Below are 27,639 nucleotides of genomic sequence, written 5' to 3'. Positions count from 1 at the left end.
TTGAAGTCCTCTTGGTTTTGTAGTGCTCCACCTTGATATTGGCCGGGTCAATGGCTCTCAAGGTAATGTATGGAAATGAATGAGGTCTTCTTCTTCTTATCGAGTCCACACACAAGATTAGAAGTTGTTCAGCAAGAGCTGAACACACTTCTCGGCATCTGCACAATGGTGTCTGTCTTGCGCTTCTTGTGCGTCTTGTGCGTGGTGGTGGAAAGATTGGTTGAAACAGGGCCACGACGTGAACGCTCTTTCCTTGACCCCATGAATGAGGTGAGAAGTCAGAGTTGCAGTGATCTAAAGAAATCATCACTTCAGAAGTAGTTTTAAGCTTCTGATGGTTTGATTTAAAAAAATGCTGCGTATGTTCACATTATGGCAATTTTCAGAACAGGAGACACTGACGACAGTACTTGAAGTGAGTTGCTAGAACGGATTGTTCCCGTCCCTTTTCCCACAGTTTATATGATATGCTGATAGGGCTGTGGTTCTCAAACATTTTGAACAAATCCCCCGCCCACTTGTCCACACTCCATAAAGTACATGTCACCCCACCTACCCCACCCACCCCTCCATCCCATTACCCATCAATGCCTGAAGATGTCACTGGCCAGACCTTTTAATGAGCTGCAGTTCTTCTGTAACTTCTGTGGATTGCCAGCAGCTCTGTGGCCGAGTGAGCATCTTTTTGTTAATTTGTTAAAAAAATATCGCAAGATCATCTCGATATTTTGAAAACCTCATGGATGCCTCTCGAGTCTTTGAGGGGGTTGTGCCTCCCCGATAGGGAACCACTGTACTGGAGAGTATGTCGGCTATATGAACATGAAGCCTGTCTACCTTTGCCAGACGGAAAACAACCTGCCTCACCCCTCTCCTGTGAACCCCCTTGTGACGGTAATGGGCGCTATGTTCAAGTTATAAATGGCTGCATATGAAGTATACAGTGTTGTAGCTGGTTTAAACTGAAGATAGACACAAAATGCTGGAGTAACTCAGCGGGACAGGCAGCATCTCTGGATAGAAGGAATGGGTGCCGTTTCGGGTCAAGACCCTTGAGTGTCAGGGGAGACACAGAGATAAGGTGTTAGATCAAGGAAAATGCAGAATAGATCATTGTTAGCTAGGAGAAGTATACAGGTTCAACCGGATCATAGGGCAGTTCATTTAAACCAATGATTTTTCCATCTGTGCAATCTTGATTTCTTTGCTGACGTCTTGAGATCACTTTTATCAAAAACCGAAGCACAGGAAATACTCTTTTTGGATGGCTGACATCCTGAAAAAAAATACAATGGTCCTAGGTTCTACAAGAGGTGGTATCCTTGGGTAGGAGAATAAGTGGGCTGATCTGCTGCTTTGTGCAAATTTCATTGTGAGTTGACTCACAGGCGGGCTTGATGTGTTTTTGGAAGCTTAATATGTTCATAACCTCTCAACCATAATTTAAAGTGTTTTCAAATTAACTGACTTGAGAAGATGAATGGGGCTTTGTGTAAAATATCTGTATATTTTAGGCCATTGCAGCAATAGGAACCTATTATTAGTCAGCATCAGCCATTGTCGCATTGCTAGGTTCTGACACATTTCTTGAACTGATTGCCATGAATAATTATTTGTGAATTAACAATAAACATTTCCCACATCACTCAGCCTTGGTATCGAATAGTTAGTATGAGGCAAACTCTCAGACACAAGACAGCTGTTCATTCTATTTGTTTTTACATTTTTGGAGTATATTCAAATCCTCTTCCATGAAAATGTAAAACAGATGCAAAATCTTGGCTGTATGAAAGTATTATTTTACAACCATCAATTTAACTCTTGGTGGGAATATGAAAGAACAAACAAAATAACTGTTAGTTAGTGGGGCAGACAGGGGATTCTGTGGCCACAAACGGGACTCCAGGATGATGGGTGCCGATGTCCAGGGTATCTCTGCACAACATTGGAACAATCTGCAGTGACTGCAGAACATCCTCAAGGGGGAGGGAGAGTGGCCAGAGGTCATTGTTGGAGGACATGGGGTGCGGACCTGAATGTGACAAAGGGTTAAAAAGCATAATCTAGAGGGTAAGAATCTCTGGATTACCCCCAATGCAACGTGCTAATGAGGGTAGGACTAGGAGGATAGGGCAGATGAATGTGTGGCTGAGGAGTTAGTACAAGGGGCAGGGATTCAGATTTTTGGACCATAGGGATCTCTTCTGGGCCAAACAAAATGTAGAAATGTAGAAACAAAATGTCTGATTTAGGGTCTCGACCCACAACGTCACCCATTCCTTCTCTCCAGAGATGCTGCCTGACCCGATGAGTTACTCCAGCATTTTGTGTCTGTCTTCTGGGGCAAAGGTGATCTGTGCAAGAGGGACGGGTTGCATCTGAACTGGAGGGGGATTAATATCCTTACTGGGAGGTTTGCTGGTGCTACTCTGGAGGGCTTTAGATTAGAGAGGCAGGTGGGTGCAAACCAGAGAGGGTCTGTAAATTGAACAACTGATGAGGTTAGAGGATATGACCATTAAATCTTAAAGGAAGGACAACCAGGGAAAGTTTAAGGAATGTGGTGAAATTGATGGGTTGAAGTGTGTTTATCTCAACCTGAATTGTGATAGGGCTCAATTGTCTCTTGTATTTTAGGTGGCAGTGATTATTTATTTCCAGAACCATAGTTTTAACAATAGGAGGGGAAATGGAAAGGGACGTAAGAAGGCACCTTGACTCAGCGACTGTTGATAGGGTCCAAGCCAGTAGACAGAGAAAGGGAACGCATGCTTGTGATGAAGGTCTGAAGAAGGGTCTCGACCCAAAACGTCACCCATTCCTTCTCTCCAGAGTTGTTGCCTGTCCCTCTGAGTTACTTCAGCATTTGGTGTTTACTTGTGATGACATTGAATTAAAGTGGGAGCAGGCTGAGGCCTTATTTATACCCAACTTTCTGCACCTAATTGTAGGTAACATGACTCTGATTTCCACTGTTATTGTGTGGAATAGAACAAAAAATAATTATTACCTGTACGTTAAGTGATTGAGATGAAAATACCTTGTAATTGAAATCTAATTGGGGCATTTTAACAATGTGATCCATGGTCTGCTGCATTTCATTTCCTATTTACTATTTTAATGAAACCTGCGGTATGGTTTACTGAGTGATTTCATAAGAACCATTCTAGAACTTGATTATGGCAGAAAAAGAAAGCAGCGTGTTCATGTTACATCTTTTCTCCCCACAGTACACAAGCTAACTTGCTGGGCTGCTCCCAGAAAACAACTCAGAGTAACTCATATTGGTGTAGGACTGGAGTTGCCTCTAAACTGGAACGAGTAAATAGGTTTGAAGTTCCAGCTCTACATTCTGGGCCCCAGGATTACTTGTCCAGTACAATCTTCAAGACAAGAAACACACCTTTTGTGCATGGATTGAGATACAAGAAACCCTGGCGGAAACATCTAGAACTCTGGTTTCATTCTAGTAAAATGAACTTCTCTGTTATTTAGGACTCAGTAAAAGTGATCTATGATTGTCAGGGGTTATGGGGAGAAGGCAGGAGAATGGTGTTAAGGAGGGAGAGATAGATCAGCCATGATTGAATGGCGGAGTAGACTTGATGGGCCGAATGGCCTAATTCTGCTCCTATCAGTTATGACCTTAAGACCATATGACGATGTTGCCATTGAATGAGAACTGTGTTCCCCTAAGTAGAATCCTACGTGTTTAGATTCTTAATCACTGTATTGTACAAGACATCAGCACATCAAGCATATCAACTGCTATAATGTCGAATGCAAAGTAGGGAGCCTCGAGCACTGATAGCACTCACCTTCAGCACGAACAATAATGCTCAATAGCCCCAAAGGCACATTACAGCTCATAGCTTCATCAGTTGCAGATTATCAAAATGTCTCCTCCAGATATCAAATATTTGATTAATTTTCACTCATTTATAGTACATCTCCAGGCTGACCCTTTTGCTTCTTTGCTTGATTCACTGCCATCTACTTGCAACTAGCATGATCGCCCTCTTTTATCATGTAATCCCCCCTGCAATCTGCTTTATCTCATACTTTCAAATTTGTCCGCCTCAGCATTGGATTTCAAAACCTGTTTATCTCTAGCTATTCTTATACGTGCTCTTAATCTCAAACAATAACTCTATCCCTTTTTCCACAGATGCTGCTTTACTTGTTGAGTAAATTCTGCACATGCTGTTCTTATTTTCACTAATTGAATTGATTGAATACTTTATTGTCACATGTGACAAATCACAGTGAAATTCTTTGCTTATGCAAATAGTCACCCATAAAGGGCACTTACAAAATGTTACCCGTGCCAGGTCCCCCTTTGTTCTTCCCCCCTCCCAATCCTCATGGTGGTCCCCCCAAACCGGGTCCTCCATTGTTCATTGTTCTTCCCCTCCCTCAAGGCGGTTCCCCCACGCTGCATCCCAATTGTTCTTCCCCCTCCCTCCCTCCCGGCTTGTCCTTTGTTCCTTCCCTGAGCAGAAAGCACTGTAAATTGAAAAGCTTTTCATCATTGTATTTCTAACTGCTAAAAGCTTTGTCCACAAAATATTACTAATCCTTCATTGGAAACCAAAATGATGACAGTGCAGCAACTACACCGTTTTATAAGGTTAACATTCTACTTGTTCATTTCCTTACTCCCAACAGTCGGCATTTACTGTATTTTAACACAAATTTCAGTCTTTGGATGGTTCTGTTTTTGATTTTTAACGTTGGTTTTAATTAACTTTAACATTGCCTTGTAGAAAGCAGCCTCTGCTTAGAGTATGTTTGTGAGAAATGCATCGTTAGTTTAAATTTTGCAGAAAACATTCCAAAATGTAACAGCCCAGCCACATTAACAAATAGTCCTGTGTTGAACTGGGCTCAGGAGGAGTTGTTCTTGGCCAAAGATTTATCAGAATTTCTCTGCAGAGAAGCTTATCACCAAATGCATGGAAAAACTAAATCACTGTGCATGTGTTAAATGGGAAAACATGTTGAAGAATGTTTCTCAAACTATTTTTATTATTTATGGCTACATAGTGCAGAATTGTCTACCCTCTACTTGACATTTACAAATTGTAAAACTTTGTAAACCATTCAACTTCACCTAATTAAAACAATTCCAGACTCTCTTCATCTATGTTTAAACAAGATGGATGAATATTTGTACCATTTAGCGCACATTATGCCACCATTAATTGTGTTGTTTGATTCAGTATTCCAACGCTAGATTACAAATCTTTGGCGATAGAAACATAGAAAATAGAAAATAGATGCAGGAGGAGACCATTCGGCCCTTCAAGCCAGCACCGATAATGTGAATGATGTTGTTGGAACAAAAATTATTGATCCTAAGATGAAATAGTGACCTTTCACAGCAAATGAGCACTTTAAGTTCATGTAAATTAAAGAAGATCAGAATTTTTAGAAATGTCAATCCTACCAAGTGAAAATATGATCCAGTAGATGTTATAAATGTTTTGATCTTCCTTCAGGGAAGCTGACCTGCCAATCTTACTTGGAATAATCTATATGCAACCCCGGGCTCACCAAACTTGTTAACTTTTAACTCCCTCCTTAGTTAAGTGGTAAATTGGACTGGATGATTAATATTTGCACTGCTAGTGACATCTACAGTAAAGTGGTAATGATGGATGAGCCTTCTATTGTTCACATTAAAATGTATTAATTGTTGAAAAGTGTACATTTTTTTACAGCTGGGCAAAGTTTGAATTTAATGTCATGTAGATCCAGAATTTCTGTTCTTCTGGCTGTATTCTGAATAATTTTATCTAAATATACTGTAAACTACACTTAACATTACCTTCTGCATTCTGTCTATTTTCTCTTTGCTCTAGTTGTACTTGCGTACAGTTTGATTGTGCTCATGTGTGATATGATTTGCTTGTATTGCACTCCAAACATTTTCTTCATTTGATCTCTGTACACATGACAAACCAATAAGCCAATGCCCATGCCAATAAATCTAAGGTCATTCAGTCACTTTAGCAATGCGTCACTACAGACCCAGACATGAAATCATCATGAGTTAACAATTTCCATTAAAGTTGCCTGATCTTACAGTCTTGTAAGATCAAATCTCTTCCGTGCTTCTGCTTGCTGTTGACTGATGCGTCTTTCTGCACGTGATAATGCAGATGAATTACAAATATGTCTGTTGGATCTTCAGTGGCAGTGCAAAAAGTTACCCAATATTTAACTATTTAATATTTTCTTCCCTTGGCAAACACAAGTCGTCCAACTGCCAAATGTCTTACAGCATTGGACTTTTTCACTTACGTCAAAGTCAAGTCAAGTTTATTTGTCACATCCACATACAAGATGTGCAGTGAAATGAAAGTGGCAATGCCTGTGGATTGTGCAAAAAACTACAGAACAGAATAGAACAGAATCAGTATTTACAAGTTAGAAAAAAACACAATAATTTTGAAAAGACACAACACAACAGTAAATTAGTACAGTAAATTAGTCCCAGGTGAGATAAGAGTTTACAGTCCTGATGGCCTGTGGGAAGAAACTCCGTCTCATCCTCTCTGTTTTCACGGCATGACAGCGGAGGCGTTTGCCTGACCATAGCAGCTGGAACAGTCCATTGCTGAGGTGGTAGGGGTCCCCCATAATGTTGTTGGCTCTGGATCTGCACCTTCTGATGTATAGTTCCTGCAGGGGGGCGAGTGTAGTTCCCATATTGCGTTCGGCCGAACGTACTACTCTGCAGAGCCTTCCTGTCCTAGGCAGAGCAGTTCCCAAACCAGATTGGGATGTTGCCGGACAAGATGCTTTCTACAGAGTAGAAGCACTGGAGGATTCTCAGAGAGAATCTGAATTTCCTCAGATGCCTGAGGTGGTAAAGCCACTGCCTTGCCTTACTCACCAGTGCGGCAGCGTGTGTTGTCCATGTCAGATCCTCTATGATGTGAACTCCCAGGTATTTAAAGCTGCTCACCCTATCCACAGTAGTCCCATTTATCTCCAATGGCGTGTACGTCCTCGGATGTTGTGCCCTTCGAAAGTCCACAATCAGCTCCTTAGTTTTTATGACATTCAAGAGGAGGTTGTTGTCCTGACACCAGAGTGCCAGATCAGCCACCTCTTCCGGGTAGGCCTTCTCATTGTTATCGGAGATCAGGCCCACCACCACAGTGTCATCCTTTACATCCAATTGTATTCCTTTACTGCCATCCTATAATGTGTGGCACCTTCAGCCACATTAATTTCTGAATGCCCCTCTGCTTATCATGCAAGTTGTCCTGCCTGAATTCCTCTACATCTTTCCATTTCTTCACAATTGAATAGCAGCAATAAATGATACTTGATGATCATCCTAGGAAAGATGGACAAATACTCTGGTCAGCTGTGACAACGATGCATCTCAGTCCAGCATATAAAGGAATGAGAAGTGGAGCCATTCCCTGACCTAGGTACTCTGCAGCATGAGAAAGCATGGTGTTTTTAACAATATTACTGTGGGCACTAAAAATAAAATCCATTCCTCATAATTAATACTCCACAAACTACTGACGTACAATTTCCAAAAAAGCATCTAAGAGCAGAAGTGCTATCGCTCTTAGCATTGAGATTTGTTACACTGATGCTAAATTTACTCCAAAAATGGAAGAATATGAATCATATATCTTACAGTATGTGCAGTTATTAATTTAAAAAAATGTTTTTGTGCACTTAATTTACGAAGTAGACTCGAATCTGTTCTTCATCGGTATTTCTTTTTATACTCTGGCATTTGTTTACATGAATAATTGCTTTCTGCTTCATTTAAATCCACCGTTTGATTCTTCACGGCAATGAATTGTCTACAAAACACAACATAAAGGAATTATCACTGGATTATCTCTTGTCGTGTACATTGACATGATGGCATTTCTCAGACCAGAAAAAACTAATGATTGTGCTTGAAGTGGGTGTCTGAGAACAGATTGTTCCTGTCTCTTGGCCATAGTGTATATGATGTGCTGATAGGACAATAGTTCTCAATTTTTTTGAATGAAGCCTCCACTTATCCACAGTCTTGTTCACTGCCCTTTTCCTCTCCTCCTCCCCATCCCACAACCCCCCCCCCCCCCCCCCCCCCCCCCCCCCTCCCGTGGCTGAGACAGCTGGATTACTGAGCATATTTTTACTTACTTTTACTTGTTTAAAAAAAATCTAACCAGATCATCTCAAAGAATTAGGGCTAAGGGATAAATAGCTTTGCATGTGGGCTTGATTGGGCTGTGACATTATTTCTGTTCTATCTGTTCAGTTGATACTCCTGACCCATACGTGGAACTGTTCATCCCCACGGCGCCAGAGGGCCGGAAACGGAGCAAATATCTCAACAATGTTGTCAACCCTGAGTGGAATGAGACATTTCAATTTATTCTTGATCCAAATGAAAAGAATATTATGGAGGTAGGGTATCCGCTTTCTGATAACAGGGTTATAAATGTGGACTATTATTGTTGAAGTGTAATAAAGTTAGAATGTAGTTTCAATGAAAGTGGTACATTTATTATGGGAAACAACAAATCCAGAAAGAGTGTTATGAATGAAATAAATGCCCGTAAATGAATGAAAACCATTTTGATGAAATGTGTTAGCAAATATTTGGTTACATTCCCTTCCTCGCATATTCCAATTCGAACTCAAATTCTCTTGATGGAGGGTGGATCCTCTTGTGCTCTGATCCTAAACTTGAGATATAAATTGTGACGGATTTTTACTTTTTGATATTATAACTATTACCTTCTCCCCAATCTCTCTGCCTCCCATTGTATAGATGAGATTTTATGCTTGAATCAGGAATTCTGTTCACAGGGGCAAAACTGGGTTGTTATTTTAATCTGGTGCTTCCACCTATTACTTTAGATATTTGAGTTTGACAGATTTAATGTGGACTTTTTCAGATTACCTTAATGGATGCAAATTACGTGATGGATGAAACTTTGGGTACAACATCTTTTAATATCGGAGAGAATATGAAAATAGAAAAAAAGATGGAATTTTCATTTGTCTTCAATAATGTAAGTATATATTTAAAACAAAATGTAAAATTATGCAAGTATATTATAGTCTTGGGATGATAAACTCTGATAGCCATCTCCTCTTCCTCTCACAACTCACTCGGGACCTTCCGGGACCTCTGGAGCCCTCGGAAGCCCAATCAAATTACTGCGTGTTCAGCAGCTTCAATCCAGAGCCCTGGGGGGGGGGGGCGCTGCAAACGGCAGGCCGAGTGCGAGTCGACTCCAAGCGGGAGGCAACAAATGACTGCAAGTCGGGGGGGGGGGGGTTACGTAGCTCACAGCTCGTGGAAAACAGTGGCCAGCAGGCTGCTCGTTGAAAACTGCGCACAGCTGGCCGTGAGGAGCAGAGCCATTGTGACGTCATCAGCTCGTTAGCTTTAAAAAAGATCTCAGATTTGTGAACAATTTTAATTTAAAAAACTCAAGAAATAATTAATCAAATTTTCAGCTTTGATGATTTTCGAGATCATGAGGTAAATCTCTATCGGAATATGTAAAAATTTCACTGTTAGCGCGTCGTGTTTTCGAGGAGATGTGAATCACAGAAAAACACACAAATCCACACAAATACATCCACATCCAAGATCAGAGTTTTATAAGTATATTGATTGATATATATGTCTATACGATATCTATATGATATATATATATATATATATACATATACATACACGCACACATACGTACGCACAAAAAACACACAATAGCCACAACTATTGTGTGTTTTTCTCAGTGATCCACATCTCAAAATGTTTTTTCCTGAAATAGAATCCCAAATTTCTTGGAATTTGATGTTATTTCCTGAAATTTTCAAAAACTTCAAATAAGCTCTGAACTACAATAGAATATTTTTAGAATAATAATAATAATCATTATTATTATTATTCTAAAAATATTCTATTGTAGTTCAGAGCTTATTTGAGGTTGTAGTGTTTAATAGCCTGATGGCTGTAGGAAAGGAGCTGAACCTGGACGTTACAGTTTTCAGGCTCCTGTACCTTCTTCCCGATGGCTGGGGTGAAATGAGTGTGTGGCCGGGATGGTGTGGGTCCCTGATGATGCTGGCTGCCTATTTGAGGCAGTGACTACAATGAATCCCTTCGATGGTGGGGAGGTCAGAGCCGATGATGGACTGGGCAGTGTTAACCTACAAATGCACAAGTCTTTGGGATGTGGGAGGAAACCAGACTACCCAGAGGAAACACTCACGGTTAGAAAACATATAAACACAAAGAAAGCACACGAGGTCAGAATCAAACACGGGTCTCTGGCACTATCAGGCAGCAGCTCTGCCAGCTGCACCACTCTGTTACCCTTTTGGCAACGAATATTCCAGTACTGAAAAGTGACATTTTCTAAGTGATCCACATCTCAAAATTATTCTTCCTGAAATAGAATCCCAAATTTCTTGGAATTTGATGGTATTTCCTGAAATTTTCAAAAATGCTTCCTGCGTGCTATTTGTTGTTGGGTTTTTTCGCGGACACATGTTAACAACACAAAGAAGAACATGGCAAAACAGATCTATGTAACTACACCGTATCTGCCTGCTTCTGTTACTCGTACAGTGTTATGCAAGGCAGCTTTCGTTGCCTCCAACAGCTTTCGTTATTGTTAGTTTTTTCAGCCTGCTCTCATGTGTCTCATTCTCTGCTCTCTATCCGCCCCTGATTCGCCCATTTTACCCTGTTTGTGATGAACTGGCACTTCAGGATGGCATTGTAGTGAAAGGACACAAGGCAGTTGTTCCTGCATCTCTCCAAAACAAATATTACGATGCCATCCACAGGGGCCATCCCAGTGTGGAGGCAACTGTTCTGAGGGCAAAGGGTATGTTCTTCTGGCCTGGAATGTCCGTCTTGGTACGTGAGAAAGTCGAGTCCTGTGTGGTCTGCAACAGACTAACGCCGCACCAACCCAAACAGCCCATTCTCTCGCATCCCACTTCTGACACCATGTTTTGTAATCAGTCCATTACAAAGTATTAGGTAAACCACAAAGCTTTTATTAAAACGTATGCAGAGAGAATAATACATACTACTGCACTCGCATCATCTTGCAGACTGCTGAGCTAGGGACAAGCAGGGTTATCAGTAACTGTATCATGCATAGTATATGTGGCGAAGGTTATATGACAGAGATTAATATAGTTAATCTACAGCAGGTATCAAAAAAAAATCCATCTTGTTGTAAAAATCTCTCGAAATTGCCAATGCTGCAGTATTAATCAGATTGAAACTTCCTGGAGAGAAATTATTTAATCTTCAATGTGTGGAAAAGATTTGCCATGATTACCAAAAAATCCCCGTGTGATGCCATCACCAGTTATGTCGGCTAATTTCAGCAACAGCAGAAAATGAAATGTAATAAACGTCCTTGTCTTCCATGGCTGGGGAAGGAGATATTAGTCCAGATATCTCACTCCTGGAGCCATCCCATTGGCCTTGATCGATTACCAATTCTGATTTTGTTGTGAAGTCCTGCAGAGTCAAATAATCAGCTGAAAATTATGTGTTGGGGCAGTCAATGGTTTGGGAAGGGGAGCTTGACTTGTGACCATGCACCTAAACCAAAGTCAATAACTACAGCATTTAAAGCACGAGAGACTGCAGATCCTGGAATCTAGAGCAAAAAAACTACAAACTGCTCTAGAAATGACAGTAGCCATGACTATCACCAGCTTCTATACTTGTTCATATGGTGAAGGCAGGTCTACACCTCCACAGCTGCAATAATGGATTATCGTTGAGAAGGTGTTGGTGGGATTTTCTCTTGACCATAATCCTCAAGATAATGGTTCTCCATTAATGATAATAAAGATGGAATTCTAGGCCGCAAAGTTGTGTTGCTGCATTACTTTTAAGGAACAGAGGTGAATGTTGCTACAAGCTTGATGTTCTTGTCCTCCTCGTCTATAGAGATGGGAGAGGAAGATGCTGTTCATGGCAAGGTTCTGCTGAACATCCTTTATAGAGCATGTTCTGAAGGCAGGGTACCCATCCCACAACAAACCAGCATCATCAAGTTGAAAGCAGATTGGGAGGAAAATAAGTTTCTGGATTTAAATTATCTTGATTTATATTGTTCATGCATCTGGTGCAAGTTTCACCAGCAAAAGTGACGGTGAAGTGTTCAATCATGGAGCCCTGGAGATTCACAGCCCGACCCATCCATGCCCATCGAGAGTCTATAAAGAGTCTGCCAAGGTATGTAGTGTGAAAGTTTAGCATTCCAGCAGGTAGACCTGTAACTTAACCTATCATACCATTTCCTTTTAGATTCTATTGTTACTAATTGGCGGCGAACTACAATTCACAATATAATTTGGACTTGTAATAAATGCTTATTAGATATATGCAATAATGATATATTTTCAGAGGCTATCTCCACACTTGATTCATGTATCCTTGATCCTTAGATTAAATATGTAAAGCACTACAGTGTGGGTTAGAGAGGTTTACTGTATCCTAGTTCATATCCTGGTTAGTTGGTCGATTTCAGCACATCTTGGTTAGGCTCCATAGATGCTGCCTCACCCGCTGAGTTTCTCCAACATTTCAGTCTATCTTTGGTTAGGTTGTATTTGGTCACAGAATTTTTGGAGAGGGATAGAAAATCAATTAGAAGATTGACATTCTTAAAAACCAGAAAAGGCAAGATCAGACTGTGGCCTAGAAATTGCCCTAGTCCATTAAAACAGTACTTGTTGGTTACATGAAGAGTGTTTGTGAAAGTCACAAAGAGCAAAAGCTGCTAAGTTCTCAGATCAGCATTATAGGAATTTCCTGTATAACGGTGTTTTGAAACGGACATTTTCAAAATTTGAACTTCCCTATGAATGTTCTGCAAGTTTTCATGGCTGTCATCGTCTAACTCTGGAGATATGATTTAATGGGATGTACCAAGTACAATTTCCCGCTCCAGGGGAGAGTTAACATGAATGAATGGAGGTTGCAATTACGGGAGAAGATGTTGGAGTATGTTCTTGGGATGTTAGATTGATCTCACCAGGGTCATGAAGAGCAGACCCCAAGGAAGGCATGTTTTTTGTGAGGGTGAACTTCTGATTGCGGGCTCTCTTAAGGCATGAGATCAGTCTGTGAATTCCTGCAAAGCAAGCAAATCCCTGCACCTGCTGTGTCTCCTCCTGTGGATTCAAGGAAAATTAGATGAAGTCTCATCTCCTTGAGTGTGGGGTGTGGAAGATCTCTCTTGTGCAGCAGTGAAATGCAAACTTTATATTAGCACAGATCACCATCAGCAACCTGCAGTAGTTCTGAAGCTTGGTAGCTTGTGCAGACCTTGTGGCCAAAGCAATCCTGACATTTGTGTGAGATTCTGTTCAAAGCCCATTTTCTGTTCTGTTCAAAGCGGTATTTCTCAATTTTGACCACTTTAAAACAATTTCAGAGTAAACAGGGTTGGTAAAATCTGATATGAAAGTTTAAAAAAAAATAGGTGTTGGAAATCCATAGTAAAAATACAAAATGCTGCAGATACTCAGCAGGTCCGGCAACATCGCTAGAAAGAGAAAAACCGATCTGAACCCAATTGAGCATGCCTTTTATATTCTGAAGAGAAAACTGAAGGGGACTAGCCCCCAAAACAAGCACAAGCTAAAGATGGCTGCAATAGAGGCCTGGCAGAGCATCACCAGAGAAGACACTCAGCAACTGGTGATGTCCACGGATCGCAGACTCCAAGCAGTCATTGCAAAGGATATGCAGCAAAATACTAAACATGACTCCTTTCATTTACATGACATTGCTGTGTCCCAAACATTATGGTGCCCTGAAACGGGGGGACTATGTATAAACACAGCTGTAAGTTCTACATGGTGAAACCAAAATGTATAAAAATACCCTTTAATAAAATCTGACAATGTGCACTTTAACCGCGTGGGATTTTTGCTATTACAAATCTTAAATTGTGGAGTGCAGAGGCAAATAAATAAATGATGGGTCTTTGTCCCAAACATTATGGAGGGCATTGTGGATAGATGGCCTTTTGTGTTGGGACCTTTCTTCGGACTTCAGCATCAAACTAACATTGAGATACAGAGGACAATAGGGGTATTATAGGGGGTAAGTATAGGATCAGGTAGTGGGAATAGGTGTAAATTTTGGTAGAGGTTTAGGAGGAAAATGACTATGATAAAATCTGAGGAGAATGAAATGCAAATTAAATGAATGGAGTACACTGTTTAGCGAGCAGCAGTACCAGTTTATTGCTTTTCCATTCTGGCAATGTGTTTCATTCAGCTTTCCCACAAAAGATTCGAACAGGCAGAACAATTTGTAAAGTGGGATTTGTAAAGTATAAATTGATTACTGTATTCTGTGTGTCCCAGCACTTAAAATTGTGGAATTCTGAATTCTTCTTCAAATTATCCTTATCCCTTTAATCCATTGAACCCAAGCTCAGCATAACCTGACCTCTTCTTCTGGATATATCTGTTCATCAGTGTTTCCTGCCAACCGTGGAAGGCTGCATCTCTGCCCTTGATTCAGAGACTTCCATCTTAAAGCAATAGAACAATGAGGTTGAAAGATAGTAAGTGGTCGCAGCAGTAGAGTTGTTGCCTTACAGCTCCAGAGTCCCGGGTTTAATCCTGACTAGTTTAGTTTCGAGATACAGCGCGGAAACAAGCCCTTCGGCCCACTGAGTCCATGCCAATCTGCTATCCCTGTGGATTAACACTTTCCTACACACACTAGGGACAATTTACAATTATATCAAGCCAATTAACCTACAAACCTGTACGTCTTGTGGGAGTGTGGGAGGAAACCAGAGATCTCAGAAGAAACCCACACAGTCACGGGGAGAACCTACAAACTCTGTACAGACAAGCACCCATAGCCAGGATGCTACTCAACAAACACTGCAGTACCACCCCACAGAATGTATAAGAGTTACTCCTCAAGTTACTCCAATAGTATTTCCCTCTCCTTCAACCTCCACCACCAAGAAGGACAAAGGACTTCAGGCATATGGGAACATCGCCTCCTGCAGGTTTCCATTCAAGTTGCACACCTTCCTCACTGGACGATATATAGCCTTTCCTGCATCATTGCTCTGTATCCAACAGCACTGTGGGTATCTTCAGCAGGACTGCGACAGCTTAAGAAGACAACTCTCAGTCTGAAGAAGGGTCTCTACCCGAAACGTCGCCCATTCCTTCTCTCCAGAGAGGCTGCCTGTCCTGTGGAGTTACTCCATTTTGTATCTCTCTACCAACTTCTCTTGGGCAGTTAGAGATGGGCTAAATCCTGACAATCAATAAATCAATTGTGCCCATCATTTAACTGTTTCCAACTGGCTTTCCCCAAAAGCATCAGAGCAAGACATTTTCCAATTGACTTCTCTTTGAAAGAAGCCATTGCATAAAATACCAGCATTGACTTTGTTTGCAAGTGCTGAAGAATACATTCTTCAATTCATGGTTGGTGGTGACAACATTTTAATTTTTATCTTTTATAATCCTTTTCTCTCAAAACAATCTTCGTTAGCTTTCCTGCATTATTCCGTAAAAAAATACCTTAGAATCCAAATTGGAATCATAGATTGGTTACATGATGGAAGGAAGCCAAATATAGACACAATAACTGGAGTAACTCTTGTACTCCAGCTTTTTGTATCTATATTTGCTTTAAACCAACATCTGCAGTTCCTTCCTACATGTAAAAGGAAGCCATGGATTCATATTAGCTTAATATAAGAGCAATCCAGCCAGTTGCACTCTCACCTTCTCCCCATAGCCCTGCAAATCTTTATTTTCAGATACTTGTGCAGCTTGTATTTGAAAAGTACAATTACATCTGCCTCACTTTTATCCCTGGCAGTGCGTTCCAGTTCCCAACTTTTCTGTTTTAAAAATGTCACTTTTTCGATCTTTTTGCCAATTGTTTTCATACATGTTCCCTATCACTTGGCACCCCTGCCAAATGGAAGTTTCTCTCCATTTCTACACCTTTCATGATCTTCACTACTCTTTAATAAATCCACATTGATAATGAGAGACAAAGACATTTAATTTTCAAAGTATGAACCTTGGCCAGTGAAATTTTATTGATTTAGAATTGCCTCAAGGAAGTAAGTTGAGCAGTTAATAAGTGTTCCTTGGAAGTTGTTATATATTTGTATGTTTTGCAACTGGGCTTGTTGAGGCAAGCGACAATTGCAATTTTTACAACGTGCACTATAGTTGGCTTCAACAGCCCAGGTCTATAGGTATCCAAAATTAGTTGATGTCTCCACTTGCACTTATTATCCAATGATTCAGTATATTTGTGCGAGTGCTGGCTACAAACACAATCAACCTTGTCGGTGAAGCATTCTGTGACAGGATAGCTTGCGGGATTGGCAGCCAGGGTTTATGCCCCAGTTTTTGAGTGCGAAGGGGAGAATATCTTGGAGCAACTATGATTTTGTTTAATTCCAGGTGCCAGTTGTAGAAGTTGTCAGTTTCCATGGTATCTTTGTTCCTGTGTGTGCTGCAACGTGCTCCATATTAATAATTTCTTTAATCTTTTCTAGGTGACTACAGTATTTATGGACATGTCCTTGGAAGTTTGGTAAGTATTATGATAAAGCTGGAATTTACAGACAAACATGCTTTATGATTGCATTGGAAAGCTGGATTGGCTGGTGTTGGATCTTTAGCTTGGATCCCATGGGCTTCAGCAGTTTCCATAGTGGTTCAGGAAAATCCTGCTATAGCATGGACAGAAGAGTGGTAAGCCCTGGACAAATTGTGCAGATGGTCATTTGGGCTGTTACCAAAACTATAGCAAAAACATCCTCAAATAATAATTCATTGTCCATGAAAGATACAAAAGTTTGAAATAAGAAGATGGATTATAACATTCAAATAATCTTATCTTTTTGATTAATCTGTCTCAGATATTTATCTTCTTCCCCCATATGTGATTTCCCGCTGACATTTCTGGACGTGCGCAGAATGACCATGTTTGTTATCAGAGTTGTGAGCCTTGTTGCAGCTTTAGGACAGGAATTGAGCCACTTTTGCAGATTGATCCCCTGTGCTGTCAAACAATGGAAGTGGCAGGGTGGCAAGTCTAAGTGTGGCAGGGTGGAGTGGGATGAGAGATGATGATAACCTAGCCAGATTATTTCAGACATAACTCACTCACCATTTTCAATGTCAGATATCCGGTCTCCGTCCCCGTACACCCTCCTGCCCCTCCCTCTCCTATTGACAGGTTTCCCATGTCAAACGAGCAGGGATTATACTGAGTATTACTCTTGTGGAGGGGAAGTGAGATGGACGATAGGGGAAAGATGAAGGGCAAATGGAATGTGAAAGGATGTCAAAGAGGTTTGGAGGTGCCAAATAAGAAGGGAATACACAGGATACAATTAGGACTAAGATGGGGAGAAATTTATTTATATGATTTGAGGTGGAATTCTTTCCCACAAAATGCAATGGAACTCAAGTTGTTGAATATCTTACAGAGGGAAATACATTTTGTTGACACCAAAGGCAACAAGGGGTATGGGAAAGAGAGGAAATATGGTATCAGGACAAAGCATCAACCAGGATTGTACTGAATGGCAGAACACTTGTGCAGCTGGTAGAACTGTTGCCTTATAGCAGCAGAGACCAGATTTGATTCTGACCTCGGGAGCTGTGACCTGGTGGGCTGAGGGACCTATTTCCATGCTCTAAACCCTAAGCAGTCTCAAACAGTTAAATGGCCAGTTCTGCTCCTATTTGTCTATGTTCTGGCGGTCAAGGAATGAGTGTTATTTTCTCACTGATATATTTTGTGAAAAATGTGTGTGATACCAGGGAAGTTTGAACATGGTGTCACTTGACTAAAGACCTTTTACCGTATAATTTTATCCATGCTTATAAGATGGTGCTGCAACTCCCACTATGTACTCTAATATCCTTTATATCCAGTTTCATTGCAATCACTCCCAATTTCCTTCTAGTGCTTCAGTTGATCTTCGATTCAGCATGGCACTCTGTGATGAGGAAAAATTATTCAGGGTGAAGAGAAGGGAAAATGTTATGGAAGGAATCAAGAAGCTCTTGGGTCCCAAGAATGCCAAGAAAGCACCACAATCAATCCGGGAGGTAAGCCCTCAGCTTGTGATGAGCTCTGTGTTGCCGAGGACTTTGTATTGGGGTACCATCTAGGATTTAACATTTATCACTGAGAATAGGGTTGGATTATCAAGATGGAGATGGAGTGAGTAAATCTTCTTCCATGCTGAATGGAGCTTGTTACTTGTTTTCACCAGTTTCAACTGGAGTTACTGTTGGCATTAAGAGATGCAGTAAGATTTTGAAATAACAGAGCAAACTGTTTGCTGTTCATTGATACTGATTGATGGATAAATATTTGAAGGGGTACCACGAGAACTTCCCTGCTCTTCAAATTCAACCTGAGACTATTTCCAGCCATCTGAGAGGGCAGGCGTGCTTCTGTTTCAATTTCATCTGAATTACATTGATTCACAAATCAATTTCATTGTTTCTGAGCAATAGTTATTATCAGAGCTCTTCCAATAGTTCAATACTTCACTCTAGTGTCACTTGGATTATGTGATCACATAATCAATCCAAGTACCATCTGACTCCAGGACTAGAGTCTTAGAGAAAGGCCATGGTTGGCATTCATGCTCTGATGAGCCCCCAACCCCCCCACATACCTGAAGTTATACATTTTCCCCAGTTACGTCTTATTCGAACAGCCCATAAAAGTAACACAGGGTTAATTTTTGAAATGTGTGAAATAATCATTATTCAATCACTGAATAATATAAAAATGACCTGTCATTTGCAATAACATCATTACATCTTTGGAAGATAACCTATTTCAATTCTACCCAGTGCCACCTCTGGGCTGTGAAGGCATCTGCCTCTCCATTCCCATGCCTACAGCTGAATAGAGATGATATTGACATGGACCTCAACATTTGGAGCTGTCTCTAAGTAGCTTTTATGTAGTTTCTACCCTGTAAGTTATCTGTCCTTCAATGTAGACAAGGAGGTGTAGATTAACTTTGTGGAAGTGGATGGATGTAAAAATACCCTGAAATGAGGTAAATTTGTGACAGAATTTGTTGCAGACTGTAATTGCAATCTCTAGAAAAACATTATTCCAGTTTAGCCAATTAGTTTTGTAACGCTCCTGATTAGTCCAGGTTTGATAGGAATGCAGATAGGAATGTAGGTTGTAATAACTTGGAACACCATATTTGGAAAGTTTGCACTAACCATTACAGGTTGAATTAGCCATGATAGATGTCCTCTATTGTTCTCAAGATGTCCTCAAAACATGTGTGGGAAGCTGAACTAGGGAAAGTGAATTTGCCAAAAGACTTTGCAGTGGCATTAGTGCAAATTGCTCTGTCGATGTGCCCTGCAGCATTGGGACAGATCACGATGAACACAGACCAGGCCTTGTGTTTATCCCCTGTGTGGTCATAATAATCTCTCACGGAATTGCAGCTGAAGGAATGGTAGCTGCAGCCATCCTGTAAGTGGTGTTTAGCCTCAGGAAGCACGTGCAATACATGAGGAGGAACGCAGGAATGTGCCACTTTGAATGAGGCTCTCAGCTGGCAGTGCCGCTGGCAGTGTCTCTGGAACCGTGGTTAAAAAAGTCATAATGCTACACTCTTGGTTGTATTTCAGGTGCCAACGATAGCTATTCTGGGTTCTGGTGGAGGATTTAGAGCAATGATCGGGCTTTCTGGTGCAATGAAGGCTTTAGTGGAATCCGGAGTCTTTGACTGTGCGACCTACGTCACTGGCCTCTCTGGTTCTACCTGGTAAGTTTCACATCGAGAGACCTTCTCATTGTAGCCTGAATAAAATTGTATCATTAAATGTATTGAGTCTCCCTTAGTGGCCAAGTAGATGAATGCAGCTGCAGTATGATTTTAAAGATATTTTGGTAGCCTGGCATGATCACCTCTCTGTGCTAAATTAGCTGATCACAGAAGAGGTCATTTAGGGAAGGCACGTTATTGGCTTTAAAATCAATAGCTAAGATGGAGAATATGATCAATCGCCCATCCTAATCATGATGTGTAGGAAGGAACTGCAGATGCTGGTTTAAATCAAAGATGGACACAAAATGCTGAAGTAACTCAGCTGGACGGCCAACATCTCTGGAGAGAAGGAGTCTAAAGAAGGTTCTCGACCCGTAACATCACCCATTCCTTCTCTCCAGAGATGCTGCCTGTTTCGCTGAGTTGTGTCTATCCTAATCCTGATCTTGTCTTACCTTTTGGAAACGTTTGTGTTCTAGGATTCGGCCACTTACAGTCATTTCAAATGTCATGCAAGAAGAATGGTTATGCATTTGCCTATAGAACCATATTAACATAATGAATGACAACATATTTAGCAGTTATTTTATCTTTTGGAAAGTTAAGTGTCACAACTTGTTGTCACAAATGCTGCTTTTATTCTCAAAGATCAATTTCTGAGTGGTGCACGAGGCACAGTATTTTAATGTTGCCATTAGGTATGGTTGGAAATCCAGAATAATTCTCTGATTTAGGTGCCAACATTTAACTCTTTTAATTCTGGCCTTTTGCATGTTTCAGACTTGATATGAGCGTATCATTCAACTAGGAAACTGGAAAAGTCCTTTGATCAACTAAAAATTCTTGAGCTTTATAAGGCCAGATTTTTGTTAAGATGAGAAATGCAAATCTTGTTGGATACTTGAGGAAGAAGGGTTGGGGCTCAATTTGCTTTCTTTGGGAAGGCTATGGGAAGGGTAGTGGTAGCCGAGTGCCAGTGGAAAACAAGAGAAAACATGGCAGTGCTGAAATGCTTTGAGTTATTTTCTTCCACATCTCTCTCCTCAACCAGGTACATGTCAAAACTATATTCTAACCCAGAGTTTCCAACCAAAGGACCTGATGAAATCAACAAAGAACTAATGGAAAATGTCAGCCACAATCCAATGTTCCTGCTGAATCCTTTGAAGGTCAGACGATACTTAGAGGCCCTGTGGAAGAAGAAGTTTGCAGGACAGCCCGTCACCTTTACTGATATGTTTGGGATGCTCATCGGTGAAACACTGATCGCAGATGTAAGTTGAGAATAATTCTTATTTCATAATATCAGAACATACAGTGGTTATTGTGCTGAGGAAGTTCTGAAATATAAGGTGTTTCCCGAGACGTCAATAGATCCCATATCCTAAGCCACTGATCATATTTCCATAAACATATGTACAAAAATGGATGAGGTTCTGCAGAGTGAATACAGGAAGTTAGGCAAATGAATAAAAAGCAAGATCTCAAGGGTTATGATCTCTGGATTACTCCTGGTGTCATGTGCTACTGATAGTAGGAAAGGACAGATAAATATGTGGCTGAGGAGTTGGTGCAGGGGGAAAGGATTAAAACCTTTGGACTACAGGGATCTCTTCTGGGCCAGAGTTGACCTGCATAGGAGGAATGGGTTGCAACTGAACTGCAGGGGGGCCAATACCCTTACAGGGAGCTTTGCGAGTGCTATTCAGGAGGTTTAAGATAGAGTGACATGTGGGTGGGAAGGACAAGCAGAAGTTCAGCAAATGGAAGGATATGCGAGGTTTGGGACTGTAATGGGCCTGTTCCACTTAGTCGATTTTTTCGGTGACTGCCGGCGACTGTCATAGTCGTAGCAGGCCGCCGAAAAAACGGCAACTGGACCCCCACCTACGACAATGTCTACAACAACCTACCACCTAGTTGACGTCAAGCTACAGCAAGCTACCAACAACCGACGACCCATTAGGACGTCCACCTACGACCACACCTACGATAACCTATGTCCACCTGCGACAAGTACCACCGTATTGGCAACAACTGAGGACAATTCGGTCACCGGTACCTGTCGCCGGTTGACGTCGGTAGTCGCCAATGGAATTCACCGAAGTCAGCACCATCGACAACCTACGTCATCCTAGCAACAACCTACGTCATCCAACCTACGACAACCTACGACAAGGCAACTGTCGCCGAAAAGTTTTGAACATTTCAAAATCCAGCGGCAAGCAGAAAAATACTACGATTCTTTGCGCGACTGAGGAGACAACTCACGACCATACAGGCGACACCCTGGCGACCATGTGGCGACAGCCTAGTCATCTGTAGTCACCTAAAAAATAGCCTAAGTGGGACAGGGGCATAAGTCTCCAAGGAAGGACAGGCATGGTGAGGTTAAGAATATAGAACAGTATAGCACAGGAACAGGCCCTTCGGCCCATAATGTCTGTTCTAAACATGCCAAGTTAAACTAATCCCATCTGCCTGCACATAATCCATGTAGCTCCATTACCTGTATTTCCACGTGTCACTTGCCCCACACAGTTTAACCCCTCTCATCGTAAAGCTGTGCTTCTATCAGGTCTCCCCTCAACCACCAGCAGTCCAGAAAAAACAATCCAGGTTTGTCCATGTAGCTCCTACTTCCTAATCGGAGCAACATTGATACATTTCCACTGTACCCTTTCAAAAACCTCCACATCCTTTCTGTAATGGAGCGATCAGAACTGCACGCAATACTCCAAATACGGCTCAAACAAACTCTTATAGTTAATTTGTAAGTCGAATCGGTAGTAAGGGAGGCAGATGTAATGGTAGCATTTATTTCGAGAGGGCTAGAATATAAAAACAGGGATGTAATGCAGAGGCTTTATCAGGCACTAGTCGGACCGCATTTGGAGTATTGTGAGCAGTTTTAGATATTGTGACCATATCTGAGGAACGATGTGCTGGTGTGGAGAGGGTCCAGAGGAGATTTACGAGAATGATCCCAGGAATGAGTGGGTTAACAGATGATGAGCCTTTGAAGGCACTGGGCTTGTACTCACTGGAGTTTGGAAGGATGAGGGGGTACCTCATTGAATTATCGAATAGTGAAAGGCCTGGATAGAGTGAACGCAGAGAGAATGTTTCCACTAGTGGGAGAGTCTAGGACCAGAGGCCATAGCCTCAAAATAAAAGGACATATCTTTAGAAAGGGGATGAGAAGGAATTTATTTAGTCAGAAGGTGTTGAATCTGTAGAATTCATTGCCACAGACGGCTGTGGAGGCCAAGTCAATGGATATTTTGAATGCAGAGGTTGACAGATTACTGATTAGTATGGATGTCAGGGGTTATGGGGTGGAAGCAGAAGAATGAGGTTGAGAGGGAGAGATACATCAGTCATGATTGAATGATGGAGTGGACTTAATGGGTCGAATGTCCTAATTCTGCTCCGAGAACTTATGAAACTATTATTTTTTGCAATTCACATTGCGTGGTGCACTGCAGTTCCAGGAGGCGATTAGTTTGGTTTGAAGGGCCTGCTGCAAATGAAAGCAAGTCAGGGTGGACAGACGTCAAGGCTCCAGGCGGAGCGGCTGTTGTGGCTAATGGGGAGGCCAGGCATCCCAGGGGTATGGCCAGCAGGGAGGTCAGAGGCATCAAGAGTGGGAACAGGAGCAGGTTGGATGATGCGGCTCAACATGGTATTACAGAGTCTGCAGAATCACAATTTAGGTAGGGCCATGGTATATATTGTACAGTGAAAGCGATGGTTAGCCCATTGAGCCCGAGGCAAAGCCAGGCCTGATCACATCAAACTATATTCTTCTTATGCGCAAAGTGGATGGTTTCACATTTGCTTCTATTGATGCCTTAGATTTCCATTTCCCTTCAAAATGAACAAAGAATAATTCAGAGGGTGGTGAATCTGTGGAATTCTTTATCACAGAAGGCAGTGGAGGCCGTCAATGGATATTTCTAAGGCAGAGATGGATAGATTCTTGATTAGTACGGGTGTCAGGGGATATGGGGAGAAGGCAGGAGAATGGGGTTAGTAGGGAGAGATAGATCAGCCACGATTGAATGGCGGCGTAGACTTGATTGGTCGAATGGCCTAATTCTGCTCCTATCACATGTCAGTTGAACTGCCCTCTGTTTAAGCTAACTCATCATGATCACATCTACACTACTTACCATGTTGTCTATCTCGGTGTGGTTAACATACATGCGTTTTTTGTTAATCTCATCAAGTAAGCATAGCCAATTAGAAATACTTTTAAAAACCATACATGATAGCATAATTCATATCAATGGTGTTGGATAATTGGGTAAGATAACATTGCTCGTGGTCTTTTCTTCTGTCAACTGATCTGGGCAAGTAACATTGGATCATAAACTAACTTGCAGTGGGTTCTTGTGCCATAACTTAGCCTCCATCATTTTGCTCAAAAATCCGTGGAGAAATAATTGTTTTTGCATGCAGGTGGGACTAGTTTTGGCCAGCTTGAGCGAGTTGGGGGAAAGGGTCTGTTTACACAGTGTATGACTCTATAATTAAGGAAACTGTAGAACCTGTCAATTGTAGTTTAGGTTTGAAAAGGAGAAAGTGATATTGGAAACACTGATCCATTTTGTATCCATGGAATGTATTTTGATTGTTTCAGATACTTTCAAATATATTCAAATGTTTCTTGTATTACAGAGAATGAACTTTAAATTGAGTGAGATGAAAAACAAGATCCACATTGGGCAATGCCCATTGCCTTTATTCACCTGTTTACATGTAAAGCCAGATGTCTCTGAACTCATGTTTGCAGGTAGGTGTTTTCTATTGGGTAATTATACTGTATCTGAGGGTACAACTGTTGGGTATGTATAAGTAGGATGCTGCAACATATTATTCACACTCTACCTTCAGGCTCTTCGATTAGGGTGGATATTGCTTTTCTACATATTTTACTAGTTTTATTTGATTATTATATCTCGCATTCCTGCTGTTTTCCTCTTACTATTGATCCATTTTCTCAGGTAAGAGACAAGAGTATATTTGGATCATTGAGTAAAATGCTGATGACCATATGTGTTAGACTTCAAATGACAAATGACAAAACCACCACACCTACACTATAAGCTGCAGAGCCCCCCCATGAACATGCTACAGGCTTCAGAGCTTCAAACATGCCAGATCTTGCATTCATTCTGATAATGTCCAGGTCTGCCACATGTGCTTCTTTTCCCTTTCCCTTTCCAAAATATCCATACTTAAAATAACAATCATTACAAAGCAAAGAAATGTCAATCTGGATTTTGGGTCAGCATCAAAGCATTTGAGCTTGCTGCTGACTTCAAAGATCTAATGCTCATTGTAGCAATAACTCATCTGTTCAGTGGCTGAGGCCCTCACAGAAATGGTGGCCTGGTACTCTGCAGCATTGATGACATCAAACATGACTGAGTAACCAATCTCAATCAATAGCTCTCACAGGTAGCACACCTGAATAGAGGAAGCATAATTCCAAATAGTTTTTTACGCATTATATAATGCTCTGTTTAAGGAAGTAGCTGAAATATGATGCATCATTTTATTTTTAAATCCATTATATGTTCATACATTTATCTGAGGGGAATTTCAGTTTTAAACTTTTTAAAGGCTTGAAAGTTTAGTAATATTCCAATACATTTTACAATTAGATTAGTTATTAAATAAATGCTCACCAATTCCACTCATTTCTCACATTCCAGTCTACATGGGTAAATCACTTGAGAACAAAACGCCTAGTTCTGAGGTTAGTCATTGTGAAAATATAGTATTAGAGAATACTGATAAGTTTTGCCATGATTACAATTGAATCATTCCTTTGAATTTTTCAAATGATAGTTACAACTTATTTTACATATTTAGGAACCTACAATGCAGGTCAATTTGTCACATGAGCCTATCACAGAAATTTATTTTTAAAAAGGGCAAAGAAAATAGTTTTAGTTATAATTTAAAAAAACCCAAAAATGACTGGGTGTGAAAATCCTGCCAGTGCTCTAAAATCAAAATGAAAGATTAATAATAGAAACTTTTGGTTTCCAATTTCTTAGGTGTTCCAGGCACACCCAAATGTGCATCCACCTGACTATTTAAACTGATTATTAAGTCAATATTTTCTCCCATGCTAAATATAGATATTTATGGATATACTCATAGACACTAAAAAGAGTGCTTAGTGTTTGAAAGAGCGATATTTTTTTTTAATCAACAATCTTTCACGATAACTCTCCCTCCCTTCCTTAAATATATTTATTTCATTTATAGACTGGGTGGAATTCAGTCCATATGAGATTGGGATGGCCAAATATGGAACGTTCATGCATCCCAGCTTATTTGGCAGCAAGTTCTTCATGGGATCAGTGATAAAGAAATATGATGAGAACCCGCTTCATTTCTTTATGGGTAAGGAGATTACGTGGAAAATGGGATTTCAGACAGTATTGTTGTGACAGTGTTATTACTAATATTACTAATATAATTTTTCAATTTTCTACTTTGTCATCGTGCCAAAAGGAAATATCTCTTATTAAATCAATTGACAGGTTATTTGATGCCTATATTGAGTGTCTTGTCATGGATCAGGTTGCCTCCAGATGAATTTTGTTAGCATCACAGTCTGGATCATCACAATATCCCACCACATATTCCATATCTTCTGGAGCAATTATTTTTCCTACCATGCCCAATGTCTCGGGTTAAAGAGATTTTGGGGTGATAGTAGACAAGATGATTGCGGGGTATTACAGAAGTAGGACCAAGCACATCAGGGGTGGAGATGGACCTCCATGATTTCAGGTTCAAGAAGGAACTGCAGATGCTGGAGAATCGAAGGTAGACAAAGGTAGAGTGAGCACCACCGGAAACTGGAGGAGCAGCACCTCATATTCCGCTTGGGCAGTCTGCATCCCGGTGGCCTGAACATTGACTTCTCCAATTTCCGGTAGCCCTTGCTGTCTCCTCCCCTTCTCAGCTCTCCCTCAGCCCTCTGGCTCCTCAATCTTCATTTCTTCTTCCCGCCCCCCCCTACCCTGCATCAGTCTGAAGAAGAGTTTCAGCCCGAAACATTGCCTATTTCCTTCGCTCCATAGATGCCGCCGCACCCGCTGAGTTTCTCCAGCAGTTTTGTCTACCTTCCATGATTTCAGTGTCATTCTCTTCAGTAGGACTAGACACAGGTGTAAGTGTAGGACTCTCACTCTCAGCCAAGTTGAAATTCTCCCGTTCTGTCACCATACATAAATATTTTAGTGAAATCATTATTGTTTTAATTTTACTTTTCCTCTTTTTCATTGATAGGTGTTTGGGGCAGTGCGTTTTCCATATTGTTTAATCGAGTGCTAGGAGTAAGCAACGCCAACAACAAATGTTCCATGACCATGGAAGAAGAACTAGGTACTGCACAAGTTACTCCATATGAATCTATTTTTCAGGGATATTTGCAAAGCCCGAAATGTCCTTGGAAACTTCTGGAGCACCCTCTCACAGGGGCCCTTGCATGTATCGATAAACTATTCTGAAATACCCATTGGTCATGGGTCTTGATTCAGAAAGATCCATTTATAGACTCAGGGAAATGTGGCAGTTTCAGATCAGGACACTTTTTCAGACTGATTGTAGTAGGGGGGTGGGGGGAAAGCTGGAACAGAGGTGGAGGCAGAATGGGATGTTGTTGGTTAATTAATTAAAATTTGAGATTTCAATGTTCATACCAAAGATAGACACAATGCTGGAGTAACACAGCGGAACAGGCAACATCTCT

At 41.0% G+C, this 27,639-nt stretch overlaps 1 protein-coding gene across 3 annotated transcripts in view; it reads left to right on the top strand.

Moving 5' to 3' along the window:
• Positions 1 to 27,639, top strand: part of pla2g4a (phospholipase A2 group IVA) — a 93,232-nt gene that overhangs the window by 39,405 nt on the left and 26,188 nt on the right. For all 3 annotated transcript variants that reach the window (XM_033028204.1, XM_033028205.1, XM_033028207.1), the window contains exons 4-12: positions 8,288 to 8,436; positions 8,931 to 9,047; positions 16,587 to 16,624; positions 18,009 to 18,153; positions 19,720 to 19,856; positions 20,911 to 21,133; positions 24,543 to 24,657; positions 26,145 to 26,282; positions 27,177 to 27,272. In XM_033028204.1, the coding sequence (XP_032884095.1) occupies positions 8,288 to 8,436; positions 8,931 to 9,047; positions 16,587 to 16,624; positions 18,009 to 18,153; positions 19,720 to 19,856; positions 20,911 to 21,133; positions 24,543 to 24,657; positions 26,145 to 26,282; positions 27,177 to 27,272 (1,158 nt within the window). The remainder of the gene's footprint in view (positions 1 to 8,287; positions 8,437 to 8,930; positions 9,048 to 16,586; positions 16,625 to 18,008; positions 18,154 to 19,719; positions 19,857 to 20,910; positions 21,134 to 24,542; positions 24,658 to 26,144; positions 26,283 to 27,176; positions 27,273 to 27,639) is intronic.

Source organism: Amblyraja radiata, chromosome 10 (genome assembly GCF_010909765.2).
Source record: "Amblyraja radiata isolate CabotCenter1 chromosome 10, sAmbRad1.1.pri, whole genome shotgun sequence".
In the NCBI taxonomy this organism is placed as follows: domain Eukaryota; kingdom Metazoa; phylum Chordata; class Chondrichthyes; order Rajiformes; family Rajidae; genus Amblyraja; species Amblyraja radiata.
Note: the sequence above shows the minus strand (reverse complement) of the source record. Positions and strands in the feature narration are given on the sequence as shown.